The sequence below is a fragment of the Moschus berezovskii genome, chromosome 4 (genome assembly GCF_049115385.1).
Source record: "Moschus berezovskii isolate FMDL1 chromosome 4, NW_MosBer_1.0, whole genome shotgun sequence".
NCBI lineage: Eukaryota > Metazoa > Chordata > Mammalia > Artiodactyla > Moschidae > Moschus > Moschus berezovskii.
The window spans coordinates 17,642,139-17,662,761 of record NC_142463.1 but is presented as its reverse complement, the minus strand read 5'-3'; the positions used below and the strand labels follow the sequence as shown (position 1 = coordinate 17,662,761).

Sequence of the window (20,623 nt, the reverse complement as noted above, 5' to 3'; positions counted from 1 at the left end):
ATGTCTCTTAGCTGAACTTGGAGACCTGAAGCTCAGGAAATTATTCATTTTCTCTTTCTAGCTCCTAGAACGTGGTTTGGAACAGATGAACCATCCATACATGTTTACTACATGAACAAACTGAAGAAAGAAGGAGGTCTAGGAAGAAAGAATGGGATGTGAGGTGGGGAAGAAAGAAGGAGTGGAGAATGTGGGAGGTGGCTGGAGGGATGCTGGGCCAGAAGCACAGAGGGGACCCAGTGTCTGGGTGACCTGGCTACCGCTGACCTCCAGCCCCCACAGATGCCTGGATCCCACCCAGAGCTCCAAGCACAGTGACCATGTCACCCCTCAGGCATTCACAGGTCACAGAGAAACTGCCCCTTGTTCTTAAGGGAAAGAGACTGGACAGGAAGTGCCCAGGGCAACTGAGTCCAGGATTCCGGGCAACCCAGTCTCCAGAAAAGCACTAGGCTTCTGAGAGATGGAAGGATGAGTCCCCTGCCTACTCTCCACTGCTCAGCTCTTTGCACTTGACCTGACCAGCCCTGGCTCCTGAAGGCCTTCCCTGCCAGGTCCTCAGGTGCAGATGGAGGGAGCCTCGGCCAGCCCAAGTTCTTCCCAATGAGCCAAGCTGTTGAGGCTTTATGCCTCCTTACCAGGCTTTCCTGGGAGAGCAAAGGGAGCCATCCCCCTGCCTCCTGCCACCACAAACCCTAACCCTTGTGGGTATGCCAAGATGGAATTCTCTGAATGCTGTCAACAAGAACCCCACAAGGAAGAGGCCCTTGGGGACAGAACAGGAGAAAACCACATCCCGGTTGGGGAGGCATAGTGACCTGTCTTTATATTTTTTAAGTACCTGGCCCACTTGCAGAGATCCCAAGAACTGAAGGCTTCATGTGGATTCCTCTCTTCTAGCCCAAATCCCTGTGTCCCAACTTGTCAATTAGCCCATGTCTGAGTCACACTCCTATTTCTTACTGAACTACCTTGAACAAATCTTCCTCTATTCCCCACCATAACAACACCTTGGACACGATGATACTTATGAGTTGACCATGGAGAACTATACAGATCTTGAACCAGGTCCTGGAAGACAGCATCTGAAAAGTATCATCAGTCACATGTTACATACAAGGAAGTTGAAGTCCAGTGCAGGCGGGAACCTGCCCAAGGATTCACATCTTCTGAGGACAGTAACAGAATCTGAATCAGGATCTGTCATGTCCTAGTGCCTGTTCTAATAAACTGCTGTTATTCTGAACCTGTTTGCACATCTAAAAATGATAACAATATCTTAATAACTCCAACATTCAGGGGTTGCAGAAGAATTAAATGAGAAAACGTGCTGAAAGCCTGCATAGGTCCTACCCAGGCCTCCCATGACTGAGCTCTTGTCCTGCCTTCTGTCTGGGCTTCGGTTCTCCATTCATTCAGGAAGAGAAGGTTGGGTACAGAGGTCCTGCCCAGTCAGCCACAGGTCACCAGAGTCAATCATTGACTTTTCAGAAGTGTGTGGAATGGTGTTAAATGAGGTCATTATTAAAGTTAAATTACATAAACAATAATTAATTCAAGTATGTTAAAAACAAAGTTCAATGAACCTTGAAAGCACAATGCTGTGTGAAGTAAGTCAGGCAGAGAAAGAGAAACACTGTATGATCTCACTTACACGTGGGATCTGAAAACATGGAGCTCTTAGAAACAGAGAGCAGAGGGTGGTGGTCTGGGGCTGGGGGCAGGAAAATGGAGCGAGGTTGGTCAAATGGGACAAATCCTCAGTTATAAGATAATAAGTTCTGGGGATCTAACCCTCAATATGGTGACTATCATTAACAATACTGTACTGTGTACTGGAAAGTCGCTATGAGAGCAAGGTTTTAAGGTTCTCACTATAAGAGCAACAACAAAACGGTAGTGGTGCGGTAAAGTAACACATGTGCTGGCTGTGCTTAGTTGCTCAGTTGTGTCCGACTCTTTGCAACCCCATGAACTGTAGGCCGCCAGGCTCCTCTGTCCATGGGATTCCCCAGGCAGGAATACTGGAGTGGGTTGCCATGCCCTCCTCCAGGGGATCTTCCCAACTCAGGGATCAAACACAGGTCTTCCACATTGCAGGCAGATTCTTCACCATCTGAGCCGCCAGGGAAGCCCAAAGTAACGCATAAACTAACTTTATTGTGGTAACAGTTTCACAATATACACACGTATCACTTCATCACATTGTACACCTTAAACTTACAGAATATCATATGTCAATTAAATCTCGATAATTTGGGGTGAAAAAAGAAAGCAAAATTCAATTTACCAGAAAAAGAAAACGAAAACCAGAGGTTAGAAACAAAAGCTGGGGGACTTTTCTGGTGGTTCAGTGGTCGACACCTTGCCTTTGAATACATGGGGTTCAGGTTTGATCACTGGTCAAGGAGATAAAATCCCACATGCCTTGTGGCCAAAAATCTAAAAAATAAAACAGAAGCAATATTGCAACAAATTCAATAAAGACTTTAAAAAATTGTCCATATGGAAAAATAATTTTAAAGAAAAAAACTGAAAACTCTTCACATCCTAATTATTCTACTACAATGCAGATATCTGTTCTCTGTGTTCTAACAGTTGTTTGAATCTACTGGATTTGTACAGTGGAAATAATCTAATCATGGAGTGCTCTGAACATCTCTCCCTAGGTCTGAGTTCAGTGACATCATGTTTGCTTGAAATCTGGCCATGACGGGTTTATCTACCCAACACGGAAACCAGAAAACAGTACAAGCCAGAACTCCTCCCCGCGTCCCAGAATTTATTGCTATATGCTTCCCAGCACACCGCTGCTTCCAGTCCTGGGTCCTAAGAAGCCAGACGTCTCAGGATGGGCTAGTGCTGGAGACTCCCCACTCTGCTATTGGCAGGGGTTGGGGGAGCCGGCAATGAGTGACCCTCGTCCAGGAGGAGCCCAGTCCAGCAGCTCAGACCCTCTCAGCCCAGTCCTCTTGCCTGGCCCTGACAGAGGCTCCCAGACAGTGAGACACAACCTGGCACTGTCCTCTGGACCCTCGCCAGCCTCCTCACAACCCTCAGCAGGGCCAACCATGGTCAAGGCCTTCTGATGCAGAGCACATGGAAGACCAGCTCTGCACTCAGGGAGCTCCCAGTCCTCACTGGCTCCCATCTTTAGGGATGAAGCCTAAGCGTACTCAAAGCCTACTTTGCACAGGTCTTGGGAGGCAGGGATTTGACAGATGAGAAAACAGTGTCAGAAAGGGTAAGGAACTTTTCCAAACAAGATCAGAAAGGTTGATAAGAGGTGGAGCCCAGAAGCACATGGAGGCCACTGCTACCCCCACTTGGCTCTGTCTTCGGAGGCAAGGTTGTTTCCATTTCTTTAAAATGCGGAAGATTCTTTTCTTCTCTCACAGGTGATGATGCAGATCCAGTGATGGTACACGTGAGCCTGATGCTCAGCACAGAACAACCAGTTCATGAAAGTTAATCCCCTCCCTGTGTCTACTTCCTGATCCCCCTTCCCATTCCTTCTTCCTGGAATCATACCTTACAGGGAGGGGTCACATTCCCTCTTTCATGGCATCTCTGAGCTGGATCCACTGTGTGCCCCTGAACTGTCCCTGGGGTTAGGAGTACCTGAGGATTCCATCTGGGTACTTCAGGTCCCTTGGGCAGGAGGGTTGGGGGGCGGGCAGGGGCAAACTTGATTCCAGGGCTCCCTGCAATCCTCAGCTCTTCCTCAGACTCAGCTGCAGTCTCAGAGGACTAAACTGGGAGTCTTCTCCTGTACCCCAACTCCCCCAACCCATACATACACATACATCTTCCAGCCTGATGGGCCCAGAGATTCAGGGAGGAGAGGGAGTTGGGTCCAGGACTCAGGACAGATGAAAACTTGCCCTGTCAATCCTTCTCTCCAGAACAAGAATGGCAATGATAACCAACTCTTCCCTGAGCCAATGCTCTAACTCCTCTTCCCCCATGTCACTGACCCTCACTTCATCTCTGAAGAGGTAATCCAGGCAGGACCTATCTGTCCATTGTTTGGATGAAGAAACTGAGGTCCAGGGAGGTGCAGTGACTTCCTCAAAGTCAGAAGCAATCCAAGATCATAGATAAGATGAAACCCAGGCCATCCTGTCTCCTTAAAGGACAGAATTACTTAAAGACTACCAAGCTTGATCCTACCCTCCATATCCCAGTAAAGTGATGTGACCTGGAAGAAATGAGAGTGAAAGCAAAAGTCACTCAGTCATGTCCAACTCTTTGCAACCCCATGGACTGTGCAGTCCATCGAATTCTCCAGGCCAGATTACTGAAGTGGGTAGCCATTCCCTTCTCCAGGGGAACTTCCCAACTCAGGGATCAAACCCAGGTCTCCCACATGGCAGGCAGATTCTTTACCAGCTAAGCCACTTGGGAAGAATAGTAGAGAGGGTAGCCAATCTCCTCTCCGGCAGAAGAAATGAGGGATTTGGCTAAAACCATGCAACTAGATAATGTTGCTGGCCAAAATCTTGGCTTTCTCTTCCAAAGCCGAATTAAAAAATACAGAGACAGGATTGGGAGGAAATAGAAAGGTGGCTTTAGTTCTCATCCAGCAGAGAGGGGAGCAGTAGGCTCCTGCTTGTAAGACTCCCCTCCAATAAGAAATCCAAGGGCTTGTATAAGATAAAAGCTTGCAGTCAGGAGTTAATGATGAGGAACAAAGGTGTGAGGGTCTTGTCTTCTTCCTCTTGTATTGTTTTAAAAATAGTCATAGCCTGGCACAGTAACCCAGTAATTGAGTCTGGCAGTTTGGTCACCTCCTTTCTGACATGTTAAAAAGAAAAATGTCAAGGCTGTATATTGTCACCCTGCTTGTTTAACTTATATGCCATCCCCTTCTCCTCCTGCCTTCAATCTTTCCCAGCATCAGGGTCTTTTCCAAGGAGTCAGTTCTTCACATCAGGTGGCCAAAGTATTAGAGCTTCAGCTTCAGCATCAGTCCTTCCCATGAATATTCAGGACTGATTTCCTTTAGGATGTACTGGTATGATCTCCTTGCAGTCCAAGGGACTCTCAAGAGTCTTCTCCAACACCATAGTTCAAAAGCATCAGTTCTTCAGTGCTCAGTTTTCTTTATGGTTCAACACCCACATCCATACATGACTACTGGAAAAATCATAGGTTTGACTAGACAGACCTTTGGTGGCAAAGTAATGTCTCTGCCTTATAATAATACTGTCAAGGTTGGTTGTAGCTTTTCTTCCAAGGAGCAAGCATCTTTTAATTTCATGGCTGCAGTCATCATCTGCAGTGATTTTTGAGACCAGGAAAATAAAGTCTGTCACTGTTTCCATTGTTTCCCCATCTATTTGCCGTGAAGTGACGGGACCAGATGCCATGATCTTAGTTTTTTGAATGTTGAGTTTTAAGCCAGCTTTTTCAGAGTATTGACTAGTGACTTGATTTTCAAAGTGTTGGCCACAGATATTTATTGTTTACATGTACCACTTGTAAATAAATACCACTTTATTGCTTACATTACCTTGACTGTTTACTGTGTCCATGTACAATGTCACTTACAGGTACTGTGTTTCATTTTGATTGCATGTATTCTATTGGTTCCAGAGCCACTAGAGTAGGTTATATTATTACCCCCTTTATTTGCTGCTCTCACTGTATAAGGAATATACATCCATCCCCACTGCCACATGACCTGCATTAGTTATCTGTGAGAGGAAAATACTTCCTGACCTTTTGCCATCAGGCTTAAGCATAGGACTTTTTTGGCCAGTAGGAAGTGAGCAAGGAGATGTGTGTCACTTTTGAGCAGAAGCTTAGGAGGCACCATACTAATTGAAGAAAGTCAGACAAAGACAAATAGTATATGATAGCACTGATAGTAGTATCTAAAATTTTATATAAATAAGCATATTTACAAAACAGAAATAGACTCACAGACACAGAAGATAAACTTATATCTGCTGCTGCTGCTAAGTCACTTCAGTCGTGTCCGACTCTGTGCGACCCCATAGATGGCAGCCCACCAGGCTCCCCCATCACTAGGATTCTCCAGGCAAGAACACTGCAGTGGGTTGCCATTTCCTTCTCCAATATGTGAAAGTGAAAAATGAAAGTGAAGTCGCTCAGTCCTGTCCGACCCTTAGTGACCCCATGGAATGCAGCCTAACAGGCTCCTCCATCTATGGGATTTTCTAGGCAATAGTACGGGAGTGGCTTGCCATTGCCTTCTCCGAAACTTATATCTACCAAAGGGTAAAGGTCAGGGGAAAAAGATAAATATAGATCTTGGAATCAACATATGCCCACCACTATATATAAAATAGATACCCAACAGGGGCCTACTTATAGCACGGGGAACTGTATTCAATATCTTATAGTAACATACAAAGGGAAAGAATCAAAAAGAATAGATTTATACATACATACATATAACCGAATCAGTTTGCTGTATACCTGAAACTAACACAACATTGTAAATCAACTATGTGCTGTGCTGTGCTTAGTCACTCAGTCGTGTCTGACTCTTTGTGACCCCATAAACTGTAGCCCACCAGGGTCCTCTGTCCATGGGGATTCTCCAGGAAAGAATACTGGAGTGGACTGCCATACCCTCCTCCTGGGGCTCTTCCCAACCCAGGGATTGAACACAGGTCTCCTGCATTGTAAGCAGATTCTTTACCATCTGAGCCACCAGGGAAGCCCAAATCAACTATACTTCAATTCAAAAAGAAAATAATACCTTCTCTTATGCCTTCCTGTTTGTAAATTGGAAGAATTGTTCCCTATCTCTATTTTTTACTTTGTAATCATCACCATACATCCATTCACACGTGAATGAAAGCGAAAGTGAAAGTCACTCAGTCATGTCCGACTCTTTGTGACCCCATGGATTATACAACCCATGGAATTCGCCAGGACAGAATACTGGAGTGGTAGTCTTTCCCTTCTCCAGGGGATTTTCCCAACCCAGGGATTTGACCCAGGTCTCCCACAATGAAGAATGTGGAATTGAAGAATTGCAGGCAGATTCTTTTCCAGCTGTGCTACAAGGGAAGCCCATTCACACTTGCATAGACTCAATGCAAATATATTAGAGAATGAAATTAAATAACTAAAGATTAATTTTTATACCTCCATTTAAATAGTGAGGCATCTTAGTTTCTAAAAATTTTGTAACATAAAAAGTATAATTTTAACTATCCCTAAGGATGTCTAGTCAAGACTATGGTTTTTCCCGTGGTCATGTATGGATGTGAGAGTTGGACTGTGAAGAGGGCTGATCACCAAAAAATTGATGCTTTTGAACTGTGGTGCTGGAGAAGATTCTTGAGAGTCCCTTGGACTGCAAGGAGATCCAACCAGTCCATTCTAAAGGAAATCAGTCCTGGGTGTTCATTGGAAAGACTGATGCTGAAGCTGAAACTCCAATACTTTGGCCACCTCACGCGACGAGTCGACTCACTGGAAAAGATTCTGATGCTGGGAGGGATTGGGGGCGGGAGGAGACGGGGACAACAGAGAATGAGATGGCTGGTTGGCATTACCGACTTGATGGACATGAGTTTGGGTGAACTCCGGGGGTTGGTGATGGACAGGGAGGCCTGGCATGCTGTGATTCATGGGGTCGCAAAGAGTCGGACACGACTGAGCGACTGAATGAACGGAACTGAACTGAAGGATGCTTTCACAATGTGGTGCTGGAGAGTCCCTTGAACTGCAAGGAGACCAAACCAGTCAGTCCTAAAGGAAATCAACCATGAACATTCATTGGAAGGACTGATGTTAAAGCTGAAGTTTGGCCACCTCATGCAAAGAGCCAGCTCACTGGAAAAGACCCTGATGTTGGGAAAGATTGGGGGCAGGAAGACAGAACGACAAGATAAGATGGTTAGATGGCATCACCAACTCAACAGACATGAGTTTTATCAAACTCCAGGAGACAGTGAAGGACAGGGAAGCCTGGGGTGCTGCAATTCATGGGGTCGCAAAGAGTCGAATGTGACTTAGTGACTGAACAATGACAAAATATAATTTTATATAGGATATTGCCATAAGTTGTATTTTTCTCTTATGCATACATATTTTACTCACACGGTTCCAAGCTGTATATTCTTTGCAGTAATCTGTTGTATAACATATTATTCTATTGTTTTTCTGATTATTCTATCAGATTCTTCAAAAAACGGATTAAAACATTAGGGAGGGAGGTGGGAGGCAGGTTCAAGAGGGAGGGAACATATGTATTCCTATAATCAATTCATGTTGATGTATGGCAGAAACCATCACAATATTGTAAAATAATTATCCTCTAATTCAAAAAAATTTTTAAGGGAAAAATGAATTAAAACATTAACAAGTGTTTGAGAGTATTAATACAAATCATGTATTAATATTTCAGCCATTATTCCTTTTTCTCAGTCATAAGACTGGCATTTCCAGATAGGACTTCCTCCTTCAGGCTGGATCCAAGAATCAAATGGCAGAAGATCACAGTCTACTTACAACTGACGTGGAAAATGAACAATAAATGAACTTTCACTGTTGTAAGCCACTAAGACTAGGGAGTTAGTTCTCATTGCACCATAATGTAGCAAGTTGATCAAGATAGCCATGTTAGTTTCATTTCCCACCTTTGTTCAACTGACCAAATACTACATTGGTTCACATGTGTAATGCTGGTTTCATACATTATAGGTTCAGTTCAGTTCATTTCAGTTGCTCAGTCGTGTCCGACTCTCCGCGACCCCATGAATCACAGCACGCCAGGCCTCCCTGACGATCACCAACTCCCAGAGTACACTCAAACTCATGTCCACAGAGTCGGTGATGCCATCCAGCCATCTCATTCTCTGTCGTCCCCTTCTCCACCCGCCCCCAACCTTTCCCAGCATCAGAGTCTTTTCCAGTGAGTCAACTCGTTGCATGATAGGTACTCCACCTTTTCTCAGCATTGGGCATTCTCCCTTAGATTCTGCCTGTCTCCAAATTCACCAGGTCACTCTAGCCTTCCCCATCACTTTGAGAAAAGCCCCCTTAATGTCCTTGTTCCTCAGACTGTAGACCACAGGGTTGAGGAGGGCAGAGAAGATATTATAAAAGAGTGAGATCTGCTTGTCTCGCTCAGGGGAATAGCTTGAATTGGGCTTCATGTAGATGTAGGTGGCTGGAGCATAGAAGAATGTGATCACAGTCAGGTGGGAAGCACAGGTGGAGAAAGCCTTGCAGCGGGCCTGCATGGACTTAATCTTGAGAATGGCCTGGGCAATACGGATGTAGGAGGCCAGAATAAGTGAGAGTGGGGCAACAACCATGAAGACACTGATGACCGAATCTACCATCTCAATGACGTGGGTATCCATGCAAGCCAAATTCCGTACTGAAGGGCCTTCACAGAAGTAGTGGTTGACCATGTTGGGCCCACAGTAGGGCAGCCTCATCGTCAAAAAAGTGTGGATCAGAGAGAAGAAGAAACCACAGACCCAGGTCCCGGCTGACAGCTGTGTGCACAGGCCCCAGCTGAGGATGACAGTATAACGCAGTGGATAGCAGATGGCTATGTACCGGTCAAAGGCCATGACTACAAGGAAAAAACACTCAGTCAGGGCCAGGGAACCAAACATGTACATCTGTAGCCAACAGCCAGCAAAGGAGATGGTCTGAGATCGAGAAAGAAGATGCACCAACATCTGGGGCATGGTGGTGGTTACACAGCCCATATCCAGCAGGGAGAGGATACAGAGGAAGAAGTACATGGGAGTGTGGAGATGCATGTCCAGGCATATCAGGGTGATGATGAGCCCATTGCCAAGGACTGAGCTCAGGTATAGAAGAAGGAAGACACTGAAGAGGATCCTGTTGGTCATGGGGTCACTGGAGAAGCCAAGCAGGATAAATTCAGAAACCCAGCTCTGGTTCTGCCCTGGAGGCATCCACATGGTGGACCTATTAGAGAATCACATTCATTTAGATGCCATCTAAAATATGGTAGTTTAGTAAGATCTGGAGGTAGAAGCTCTAGGATTTTAAATTTGAGCCTACTGCTCATGTACTGCCTTGCAGTTACTTAACCTCTCTGAGCCTCAGGCTCCTCATCTGTTCAGTTCAGTTCAGTTCAGTTGCTCAGTCATGTCCGACTCTTTGCAATCCCATGAATTGCAGCACGCCAGGCCTCCCTGTCTATCACCAACTCCCGGAGTTTACCCAAACTCACGTCCATTGAGTCGATGATGCCATCCAACCATCTCATCCTCTGTCATCCCCTTCTCCTCCTGCCCTCAATCTTTCCTAGCATCAGGGTCTTTTCAAATGAGCAGCTCTTCACGTCAAACGTGGCTAATAACACTCCAGGAGTTGGCGATGGACAGGGAGGCATGGCATGCTGCAGTCGAAGGGGTTGCAAAGAGTCAGACACGCCTGAGCAACTGAACTGAACTGAATAACACTCATCTCTCAGGGTTTTTAGGAAGAGTTGGGGTGATGTATATGAAGCATCTCATAGTAACACAATGCCTTAAAACCCTAAATGGTAGTAAATGCCCATCTGCAATCTCCCCAGTGTTACTCCCCACCTCTCAGTGGACAAACTGGTCACTCAAATATCTAGCAACAATCAATTTACAGCTATCCACTCCAGCCCCCAAACCTGCAGAAGTGGCTTTCCCCTCTGCCTCAGAGATCATTTGTCTGGATGTGCTACAAGCTTCTCCTTACCCTGTAAACGTGTCTCTTTAGAAGATGACAGTGGGAGGCATTTCCAATAGAGGGAGATGCCAGGGCAGTGAGATGACGACAGCAGGAAGGGACTTAAGTTGGGACTTCAATTCTCCTTCCTTAGTTACTCAGGGTAGAGCCAGCTGGGTGGTGTGGATCAGTCATGGTCACATACTCAGGCTACACACACTCTGCCCACCCAGCGGCCACTTCTAGGAGCACTCTGGCCTGTGGATCCATCCTTACCCCCAGTAACAGACTGTCTTCTTGCGGCAGTCACATCCTCTTTGAAAAAGTTTGAGCTGTCAATTTTTTTCTCTGGTGGAGGAAGATAGGAGAAGAGCAGGAGGAAGGAGGAAGTATCTTCTAAATCCTTAGCCCCTGTGTATTCTTCTTAAGCCACCAGGTAGAAGCTCCTTTATATATAAATTTATATATATATATATATTCCTACTTCTGGATCTCAGAGACTTCTCTTTTATCCCTTTCAGCAGTTATCTACGTTTTACCAGTTAAAATTCCATGTATTAAATTTTCCCTGTTCACATTACTGTTGTGTTCTGTCTTCTGCCAGGATCCTAATTGATGCAGACGCTAAATCTATGGGGAGTGAATTTGATAAGGAATAGAATTTACACAATTACATCTATCCATAAAGCAATTATTAATTACAAAAGTAAAAAGTGGTAGCTATCAATGGAAAAATTGGACATCTTAACTGAGTGATTAAAATTAATGTCACCAATAAGGAGCAGATAGACAATATGTGTCTCCATATGTGAAAATCTAACAATATATCACCTATGTATTTTCAGCCAAATAAAACAAAATCTGAATCTGATAACGAGGAAACATCATAGAAACCTACATTGAGGAATATTCTATAAAGTAATTAGCTTCTGATCTTTAAAAAATAACTATCATGAAAGACAAAGAAGGCTAAGAATGTATAATAGACAAAAGGCAATTTAAAAAATAACAACTAATGCAAAAGTAGACCTGGAAGGGGGAATGCTACAAATAATATTAATATTAGTTTGACAACTGATAAAACTGGAATATGAATTAGATTCATTTAGATAAGTGCATCAGTGTTAAAATCCCTGTATTTTATAACTACTATATAAGAGAATGGGCTTCCCAGGTGGCACTAGTGGTAAAGAACCCACCTGCTAATGCAGGAGACACAATAGACAAGGGTTCGATCCCTGGGTTGGGGAGATCTCCTGGGGGAGGGCATGGCAACCCACTCCAGCATTCTTGCCTGGAGAATCCTAGGACAGAGGAGCTTGGCGGGCTATGGCCCAAAGGTTTGCACAAAGTCAGATACAACTGAAGCGACTTAGCACATAAAAGAATATCCTATTTCTTATCTCTTACATCTTAGAAACTATTCTCTGAAGAATTAGAGGGTAAAGGAACATGATATTTGTAAATTGTTCTCAGAAACTTCTGAAAATTATAATAATAACTGCTAAAAATCAATAAAGCCAAGTATTAGAGACATACAGGATTTCTTTGTAGTACTCTTTCAGCTTCTTCGATGGTTAAGTCATTTCCAAAAATAGTTCTTAAAAATTATTTTTAATGTTAAATAAAAACTTTTTCAGACAAAAAAATATGAGATCATTTAAAAGGGAGTTCTTCACATAGAAAGAAAGTGTCTGAAACACAAAATTGCAAAAAGAAATGAAGAGTCCCTCAGGGAAAGGATAAATATGTATTAATAATGAATGCAAATCAATAATAAAATTTTGTGGGATTTAAAACAAATCAAAGACGAGATATGGCAAAGAACAAAAAAATAAGAAATAGAAGGGGTAAATAGAGTTAGTGTTCTAAATATTTAGCATAATTGGAAAAGTGGTAAAATGAACCACTTGCATTCGACTGTGATAAGTCAAAGATTTATGTCAACATATCTAGGAAAAATCAATAAAAGAATAAATAATATATAGCCAACAACCTGGGGCTTCCCTGGTGGCTCAGAGGTTAAAGCGTCTGCCTCCAATGCGGGAGACCCGGGTTGGATCCCTGGGTCGGGAAGATCCCCTGGTGAAGGAAACGGTAACCCACTCCAGTATTCTTGCCTGGAGAATCCCATGGACGGAGAAGCCTGGTAGGCTACAGTCCATGGGGTCGCATAGAGTCGGACACGACTGAGCGACGGAGCAGAGTGGAGCCAACAACCTAAAATAGGAGAAAATGAACTAATAAAATATTCATCAATAAAGAATAATGCTATTTTGAGTGAGGAAAAAGATCAAATACAAAATAGGTAAGTCAATAGAAAATAGTGGAATTTAGTATGTAGTTAATTACTTTAAATGCAAAAGGATTTTCATCAAAGGTTATTTCCAAACAGAGTTTTTAAAACCTACATGTTATCCACCAGAAACATTATTTGCTCGTTCTGCAATATGCAAATATGTCTAAATAACATGTTGCTCAACTTAACAATGTTACATCAATTATATCTCAATAAAGTTGTATTTCTTTTTGAAATACACCTTAATATAAGGTGAAGACAGTCTAGGAAGAAAAATTGCCCTGCAAACATTAACCAAAAGAAACTCTGTAGCTTCATGAAACATTTATAGAAATTGACTGTGTGCTACATCATAAGGGTAAATTCAAAAAAATCCAAAAGGTGAGAATCATTCAGAGTATACTCTTAGCCATGAGATAGGCTAGGATTCAAAGTAAATATAACAGGTAAGTACTGGGACTTGTTCAGAATTATTATAGCACATACTTCTAAATAATTTATGGGATAGAAAAAATCAAAATGGAAATTAGTATATGTTAAAATAAATAATGATGTAAATAACATTATCAGAGCTTAGGAGAAAGTCTATAGTCTTAAATGCATATGTTAGAATATGCTTAAAAGGCTAAAAATTAAACAACTAAACTTTAATCTCAAGAAACTAGAAAAGAAGCCCTAAATCAAAACCAAAAAATAGTTGAAAGAAGGGAATAATAAAGATAAGAGCATAAAACAAGGAAATAGTAAACAAAACTACAATAAATAAAAACTGACAGAGCCTGAAGTTCACTTTTTGAAATAATTTATAATTTATTAGCAAGACTAATAAAGAAAATTATATAAAACACAAATTATCATCAGGGATGAAGAGGGGAACATTATTATAGATCCTACTGTCATTTTAAAGCTAATTTTAAAAATTACAAATAATTTTATAACAATAAATTTGATAATCAAACAAAATGGACAAATGAAAACACAAATTACCAAAGCTGACAAACAAGAACTCAGAAGAAGTTCTTCTGAAAACTTCAGAAGAAAAAATCAGAAGAATCCACTATCTTTCCAAAAAGGTGAATCTATAATTTTAAACTTTCCTAGAAAGAAAACTCTAGACTCAAGATAGACTTACTGGTGAATTTTTCTAACATTTAAGAGAGGAATAATAGCAATCATAACAAATTCTTTCAAAGCATAAAAAAAATGTGAATATTAACCAACTCATTTTATAAGACTAGTATAAACTCAATACAAAAAATAACAAAAACATATAAGAAGGAAAAAGCATAAATGAATCTCTCTCATGGGGACTGCTGCAAAATTCCTTTACAACATATTAGCAAATTTAATTTAGCACTATATTAAAAAGGATAATATATCACAATAAGATTGGGTTTATTATAAGAATTCAAGGTTTATTTAGCAAACAATGTAATTCATCTGATTACAGGAAGTAAAGGAGAAAAATTATGTGATTAACTTAGATATAGAAAAAGCATCTGGTAAAAAAAAAGTCAACCATCAATTAAGATTAGAAATAAACTTTTTAGTGAAGTAGAAATAGAAGGGAACTTTCTTAATGTAATAAATACTATCTCCAGTAAAGAAGCAACCTATAGCAACTATCATACTACATGGTGAAACACTGATAACTTACTAACACTGAAAATGAAACAAAAATGTTCACTATTACTATTTCTTTTGACTATTGTATTAGTGGCCCTAGGCAGTGAGATAAGTCAAGAGAAATAAACAAAAGACCAAAGGATTGAAAAGGAAGAACGATCATTATTTGCAGAACACCTAATTGTATAGGTAGAAAATTTTTACCAACCCAAAGAGAAATTGGAATTAATAAGTATACAAAAATCCAACATCTTTCTCTACACCAGGAGCTAGAAAATTACTTATAAGAGCATTTTAAAAAATGTATTAATAACTTTAATAAAATATGTGTGGAAAAACATTATTTAGAGAAATAAAGGTAGAGCCAAGTAAATGGAGGAATATGCCATGTTCTTGCATGAGGGGTGTGTAGGACAATTTGACATTATCAATACGTATAATTGATTTATAGATTCAGTCCCCGTCTAAACCTCAACAATTTTTTTCCACAGAAAATTGACACATTGGTTGTAATATTTATATGGAAATTCTAAAGAATCTTGAAGGATAAAATAAAACCTGAAGGACTTATCAGATATTAACACTTACTATGGGGCTTCCCTGATAGCTCAGTTGGCAAAGAATCTGCCTGCAATGCAGGAGACCCCAGTTTGATTCCTGGTTTGGGAAGATCCCCTGGAGAAGGGATAGGCTACCCACTCCAGTATTCTTAGGCTTCCCTTGTGGCTCAACTGGTAAAGAATTCACCTGCAATGCAGGAGACCTGGGTTCGATCCCTGGATTGGAAAGATCCCTTGGAGATGAGAAAGGCTACCCACTCCAGTATTCTGGCCTAGAGAATTCCATGGACTATATGGGGTCACAAAGAGTCAGACGTGACTGAGCAACTTTCAACACTTACTATAAATCTGCAATAACTAAGCTAGCATGACATTGGCACAAAAATAAACTGGAGATAATATTTATGGAACAAAATAGAGTCCATCACAGACCTGTGAATATAGAGCCATCTGATTCATGACAAAGCTGATTCTACAACGCAATGGGGAAAGTATGGTCTTTTCAACATATTCTGCTGGATCCTGTGAATATTCACACAGGCAAAAAAAATTCATTAAATCCTACCTCACATGGTACACAAAAGCTAATTGCAGATATACTAAAGCTTTAAATGGTAAAGACAGAACAATACATTTTTAGAATCAAACACAAAAACATATCTATGTCACCTAATAATAGGCAGAAATTTCTTAAACAGGATGTAAAAAGCACTAGCCATAGAGAAAAAAGTGATAAATAATATATCTTGGTATAATTGTATATACCACCTATAATTACATAAAATTATATATATATATATATATTATATAATATATATAGGCTTCCCTAGTGGTTCAGATGGCAAAGAATCTGCCTACAATGCAGGAGACAGGGTTTTAATTCACAACAGCCCAGGTCTCTAGGGGACAGTGGGAACAAATCACTGTGGTCCTGATGTCATTGTTGAGGGCTTCTCCCAGCATAACCATCATTGTCCTTTCATGATGTCTCTTAGCTGAACTTGGAGACCTGAGGGTCAGGAAATTACTCATTTTCTCTTTCTAGCTCCTAGAACATGGTTTGGAACAGACAAACCATCCATACATATTTACTACATGAACAAACGGAAGAAAGAAGGAGGTCTAGGAAGAAAGAATGGGATGTGAGGTGGGGAAGAAAGAAGAGTAAGGGATGTGGGAGGTTCCATGGAGGGATGTTGGGGCAGAAGCACAGAGGGGACCCAGTGTCTGGGTGACCTGGCCACTGCTGACCTCCAGACCCAACAGATGCCTGGATCCCACCCAGAGCCCCAAGCACAGTGACCATCTCACCCCTCAGGCATTCACAGGTCCCAGAGAGACTGCCCCTTGTTCTTAAGGGAAAGAGACTGGACAGGAAGTGCCCAGGGCAACTGAGTCCAGTGAGCCAGGATTCCGGGCAACCCAGTCTCCAGAAAAGCACTAGGCTTCTGAGAGATGGAAGGATGAATCCCCTGCCTACTCTCCACTGCTCAGCTCTTTGCACTTGACCTGACCAGCCCTGGCTCCTGAAGGCTTTCCCTGCCAGGTCCTCAGGTGTAGATGGAGCTTCAGCCAATCCAAGCTCCTCCCAATGGGCCAGGCTGCTGAGGCTTTACAGTCCTGCCTCCTTACCAGGTTTTTCTGGGAGAGTGGGTGGAGGACCATCCTTCTGCCACCTGCTACCACCATCCCTGTCTCTGGTGGGGATGCCAAGATGGAATTCTCTGACTGTTGTCAACAAGAACCCCACAAGGAAAGGTCCCTGTGGACAGAGCAAGAGAAAACCACGCCCTGGTTGGGGAGGCATAGTGACTTGTCTATTTCCTTTTCTAGCCTTCTGAGGGATATGACTGGCTTAGGGGAGAGGCTATTGTACCTGGTCACCTTGTAGAGATGACAAGAACTGAAGGTCTCATGCTGATTTCCCTCTTACCTTCTAAACCCTATGTCCAACTTGTCAATTAGACCAAGAATGAGTCAAATCCCTATTCTTTATTGAACCATCTTGGGCAAATCAAAATCTTCCTCCATTCCACAGAACAACTTGGACATGATACTTATGAGTTGACCATGGAGCACAAACCTTATACAGAGTTTGAACCAGGTCCTGGCAAAAGTTATCTGGAAAGTAGCATCAGCTTCATGTTACATACAAGGAAGTCAAGGGCCAGTGGAGACAAGAAACTGCCCAAGGACTCATATCTTCTAAGGGCACAAAGAGATCTGAATCAGGATCTGTCATGTTCTACTGCCCGTTTTCTTAAATTTGCTGTTATTTGCCTCCATTTTCACCTCTGGAAAATGACAGGAATAATATCTTAATAACCCAACTTTCTGGGGTTGCTGAGAGAATTCAGTGAGACAATGTGGTGAAATTCCTGCACAAGTCTTGCCTGTGCCACCCATGACTGAGTTCCCATCCTGCCTTCTGTCTGTGCCTTGGTTCCCCATCCCTTCAGGAAGAGAAGTTTGGACTCAGAGGTCCCTCTCAGTCAGCCACAGGTCACCAGAGTCACGCACTGACTTTTCAGAAATGCTGTGGGATGGTGTTAAATGAGGTCATTACTAAAGTTAAGTATATAAACTGTAATTAAGTCAAGTATGTTAAACATAAAAACAATGGACCTTGAAAGCACTATGCTAACTGAACTAAGTCAGGCAGAGATAAACAAACACTGTATGATCTCACTTACCTGTAGAATCGAAACACATGAAATTTATAGAAACAGAGTAGAGTATGGGTGCCAGGAGCTGGGGGCAGGTGGGGAGTGGGGTGGAAAATGGAGAGGGGTTGCTCAAAGGGTACAAAGAAAGTAAGTCCTGTGGATCTAACCAGCAGCATATTGGCTCCAGTTAAAAATACTCTATTGTATACTGGAAAGTTGCTATAAGAGTCAAGTTTTACACCAAAATAGCAACAACATATAATGGTGAGGTGAAGGAATGCCTGTTTCACAATATATAAGTGTATCCATTCACTCATTGTACTCCTTAAAGTTACACACAGTTATATGTCAATTAAATCTTCATAGTTAGGAGTGAAAAAAGAAATGAAAAATCCATTCATAAAATGAAACGAACAAGCAAACAAAAAGGGTAGAAACAAAAGCTCAAAATTCTTCACGTCCTGATCATTCTACTACAAAATGCAAACATCTGTTTCAAGTGTTTTAGAAGTTGTCTGCATCACTGGATTTTGATAGTGGAAATGCTCTAATAATGGAGAGCTCCATAGTCTCTCCCTACCTCTGAGTTCAGTGACATCATGTTTGCTTGACATTTGGCCACGATGGGTATATCTACCCAACACAGAAACCAGAAAGCAGTACAACTCAGAACTCCTCCCTCCCCTCCCAGGATGGATAGGTGTTAGGTGTTTACCAGCACACCGCTGCTTCCAGTCCTGAGTCCTAAGAAGCCAGACGTCTCAGGATGGCCTAGTGCTGGAGACTCCCCACTCTGCTATTGGCAGGGGTTGGGGGAGCCAGCAGTGAGCAACCCTCATCTAGGAAGAGTCCAGCCCAGCAGCTCAGACCCTCTCAGCCCAGTCCTCTTGCCTGGCCCTGACAGAGGCTCCCAGACAGTGAGACACAGCCTGGCACTGTCCTCTGGACCCTCACCAGCCTCCTTACAAGCCTCAACAAGGCCAACCATGGTCGAGGCCTTCTTATGCAGAGCATGTGGAAGACCAGCTCTGCATTCAGGGAGATTCAGTTCTGCATCCCACCTTTAGGAATGAAGGCCAAGTGCACTCAGAGCCTACTTTGCACAGGCCTTGGGAGGCAGGGATTTGACAGATGAGAAAACAGTGTCAGAAAGGGTAAGGAACTTCTCCAAACAAGATCAGAAAGGCTGATAACAGGAGGAGCCCAGAAGCACATGGAGGCCACTGCTACCCCCACTTGGCTCTGTCTTCGGAGGCAAGGTTGTTTCCATTTCTTTAAAATGCGGAAGATTCTTTTCTTCTCTCACAGGTGATGATGCAGATCCAGTGATGGTACACGTGAGCCTGATGCTCAGCACAGAACAACCAGTTCATGAAAGTTAATCCCCTCCCTGTGTCTACTTCCTGATCCCCCTTCCCATTCCCTCTTCCTGGAATCACACCTTACAGGGAGGGGACACATTCCTTCCTTCATGGCATCTCTGAGCCACTGTGTGCCCCTGAACTGTCCCTGGGGTCAGAAATACCTGAGTATTCCATCCGGGTTCTTCCGGTTGTGAAGCAGAGGCGGGGGACTCTGATCCCAGGGCTCCCTGCAACTGTCAGCTCTTCCTCAGACTCAACTACAGTCTCAGAGGAGTGCCCTGTGGGCATCTTCTCCTGTAGCCCAACTTCCTCACCGCCCGCCCCCCCAACACACACATGTCCTCCAGCCCGACGGGCCCAGAGATTCAGGAAAGAGAGGGAGTTGGGCCTAGAACTCAGGACAGATGAAAACTTGCCTTGTTAATCCTTTTCTTCAGAACCAGAATGGAAATGATAACCAACTCTTCCCTGAGCCAGGCCCTGACACCTCTCCCCCATGTACTGACCCTCGGCAGCTCTGAAGAGAGAGCCCATGCAGGACCCATTTGTCCATTGGATAGATGAGGAAATTGAGGCCCAGGGAGGTGCAGTGACTTGCCTGAAGTCAGAAGCAATCTAGGATCAAAGATAAGATGAAACTCATGCCATTCTGACTCTTTAAATGACAAAATTACTTAAAAGACTGTCAAGCTTTGTCCTACTATCCATCTACTCTCCATACTCCAGGTAAGTGATACGATCTGGAAGAAATGAGGGGTTTGACAAAGTCCGTGCAGCTAGATAGTGGGAGAGCCAGCAACAGAGCCCTGTTACGAACCTCTTGGCTAGGGCTGTGTCCACAGTATCACAGGCTTCAGTGCTTGTGTCTAAACCAATGGCTCTACCTGAACTCTAACTGAAATCCTTCCTGCTGTCCTGGAGCTGGTTGTGACCACCAGTGGGGCTGGGCTGGGGGTGGGGGTGGTTGGTATGAGGGGCAAGACTGGACTCTGGATGTTGAATTTTGAGCCAGGTAGTCCTGCAGGCCTCAAGGAGAAGAGGGTGGGCTCCAAGAAGGGAAAAGCTAGGGATGTGGCAGTCCTAATATCCAGGGACTCTGTAATCAGCCCCAGGCTGAGAATGCTTCTGGGAGGCGTTCCATGGGAATTAGCTCTCCTCACCGGTCTCTAAGAACGGTGTACTAGAAAGTTTCTGGGTTTACGTCTGGGGAGGGAGCTGAGGGAAATGGTAGCAGTTGCTGATGGTTCAAATGATCAAGAGCATCTTAGAGGTCCTTTGGGACAGCCTTGCACACAAAGCACTTTCATGTATATTTCCTCATCAGGTCCTCCCAACACACTTGGGAGGGAGGTGTAATGGTCCCTGTTTTACAGATGATGACAATGATGGAAACAGATACTCACTGAGCACTTGTCATGGACTAAGTCCTGACGG

The 20,623-nt window shown here is 43.1% G+C and overlaps 1 protein-coding gene across 2 annotated transcripts; it reads right to left on the bottom strand.

Annotated features, from left to right (window-relative positions):
* Positions 1 to 8,981: 8,981 nt before the first annotated feature.
* On the bottom strand, positions 8,982 to 11,559 carry LOC129541226 (olfactory receptor 2A12-like). Of its 2 annotated transcripts, XM_088834825.1 has the most exons (2): positions 11,550 to 11,559; positions 8,982 to 9,913 (listed from the first exon to the last, which is right to left on the bottom strand). In XM_088834825.1, exons 1-2 carry the CDS (start codon positions 11,557 to 11,559, stop codon positions 8,982 to 8,984), a joined length of 942 nt encoding a protein of 313 aa, XP_088690951.1. The 2 variants fall into 2 exon arrangements, with proteins under 2 accessions (XP_088690951.1, XP_055258959.2); XM_055402984.2 differs by lacking the exon at positions 11,550 to 11,559 and having other exon boundaries at positions 8,982 to 10,071.
* Between the last annotated feature and the right edge of the window lie 9,064 nt (positions 11,560 to 20,623).

Bases quoted from the DNA above. Each gene is read 5' to 3' on its own strand.
- LOC129541226 (XM_055402984.2), bottom strand. From the start codon at position 9,929: ATGTGGATGCCTCCAGGGCAGAACCAGAGCTGGGTTTCTGAATTTATC.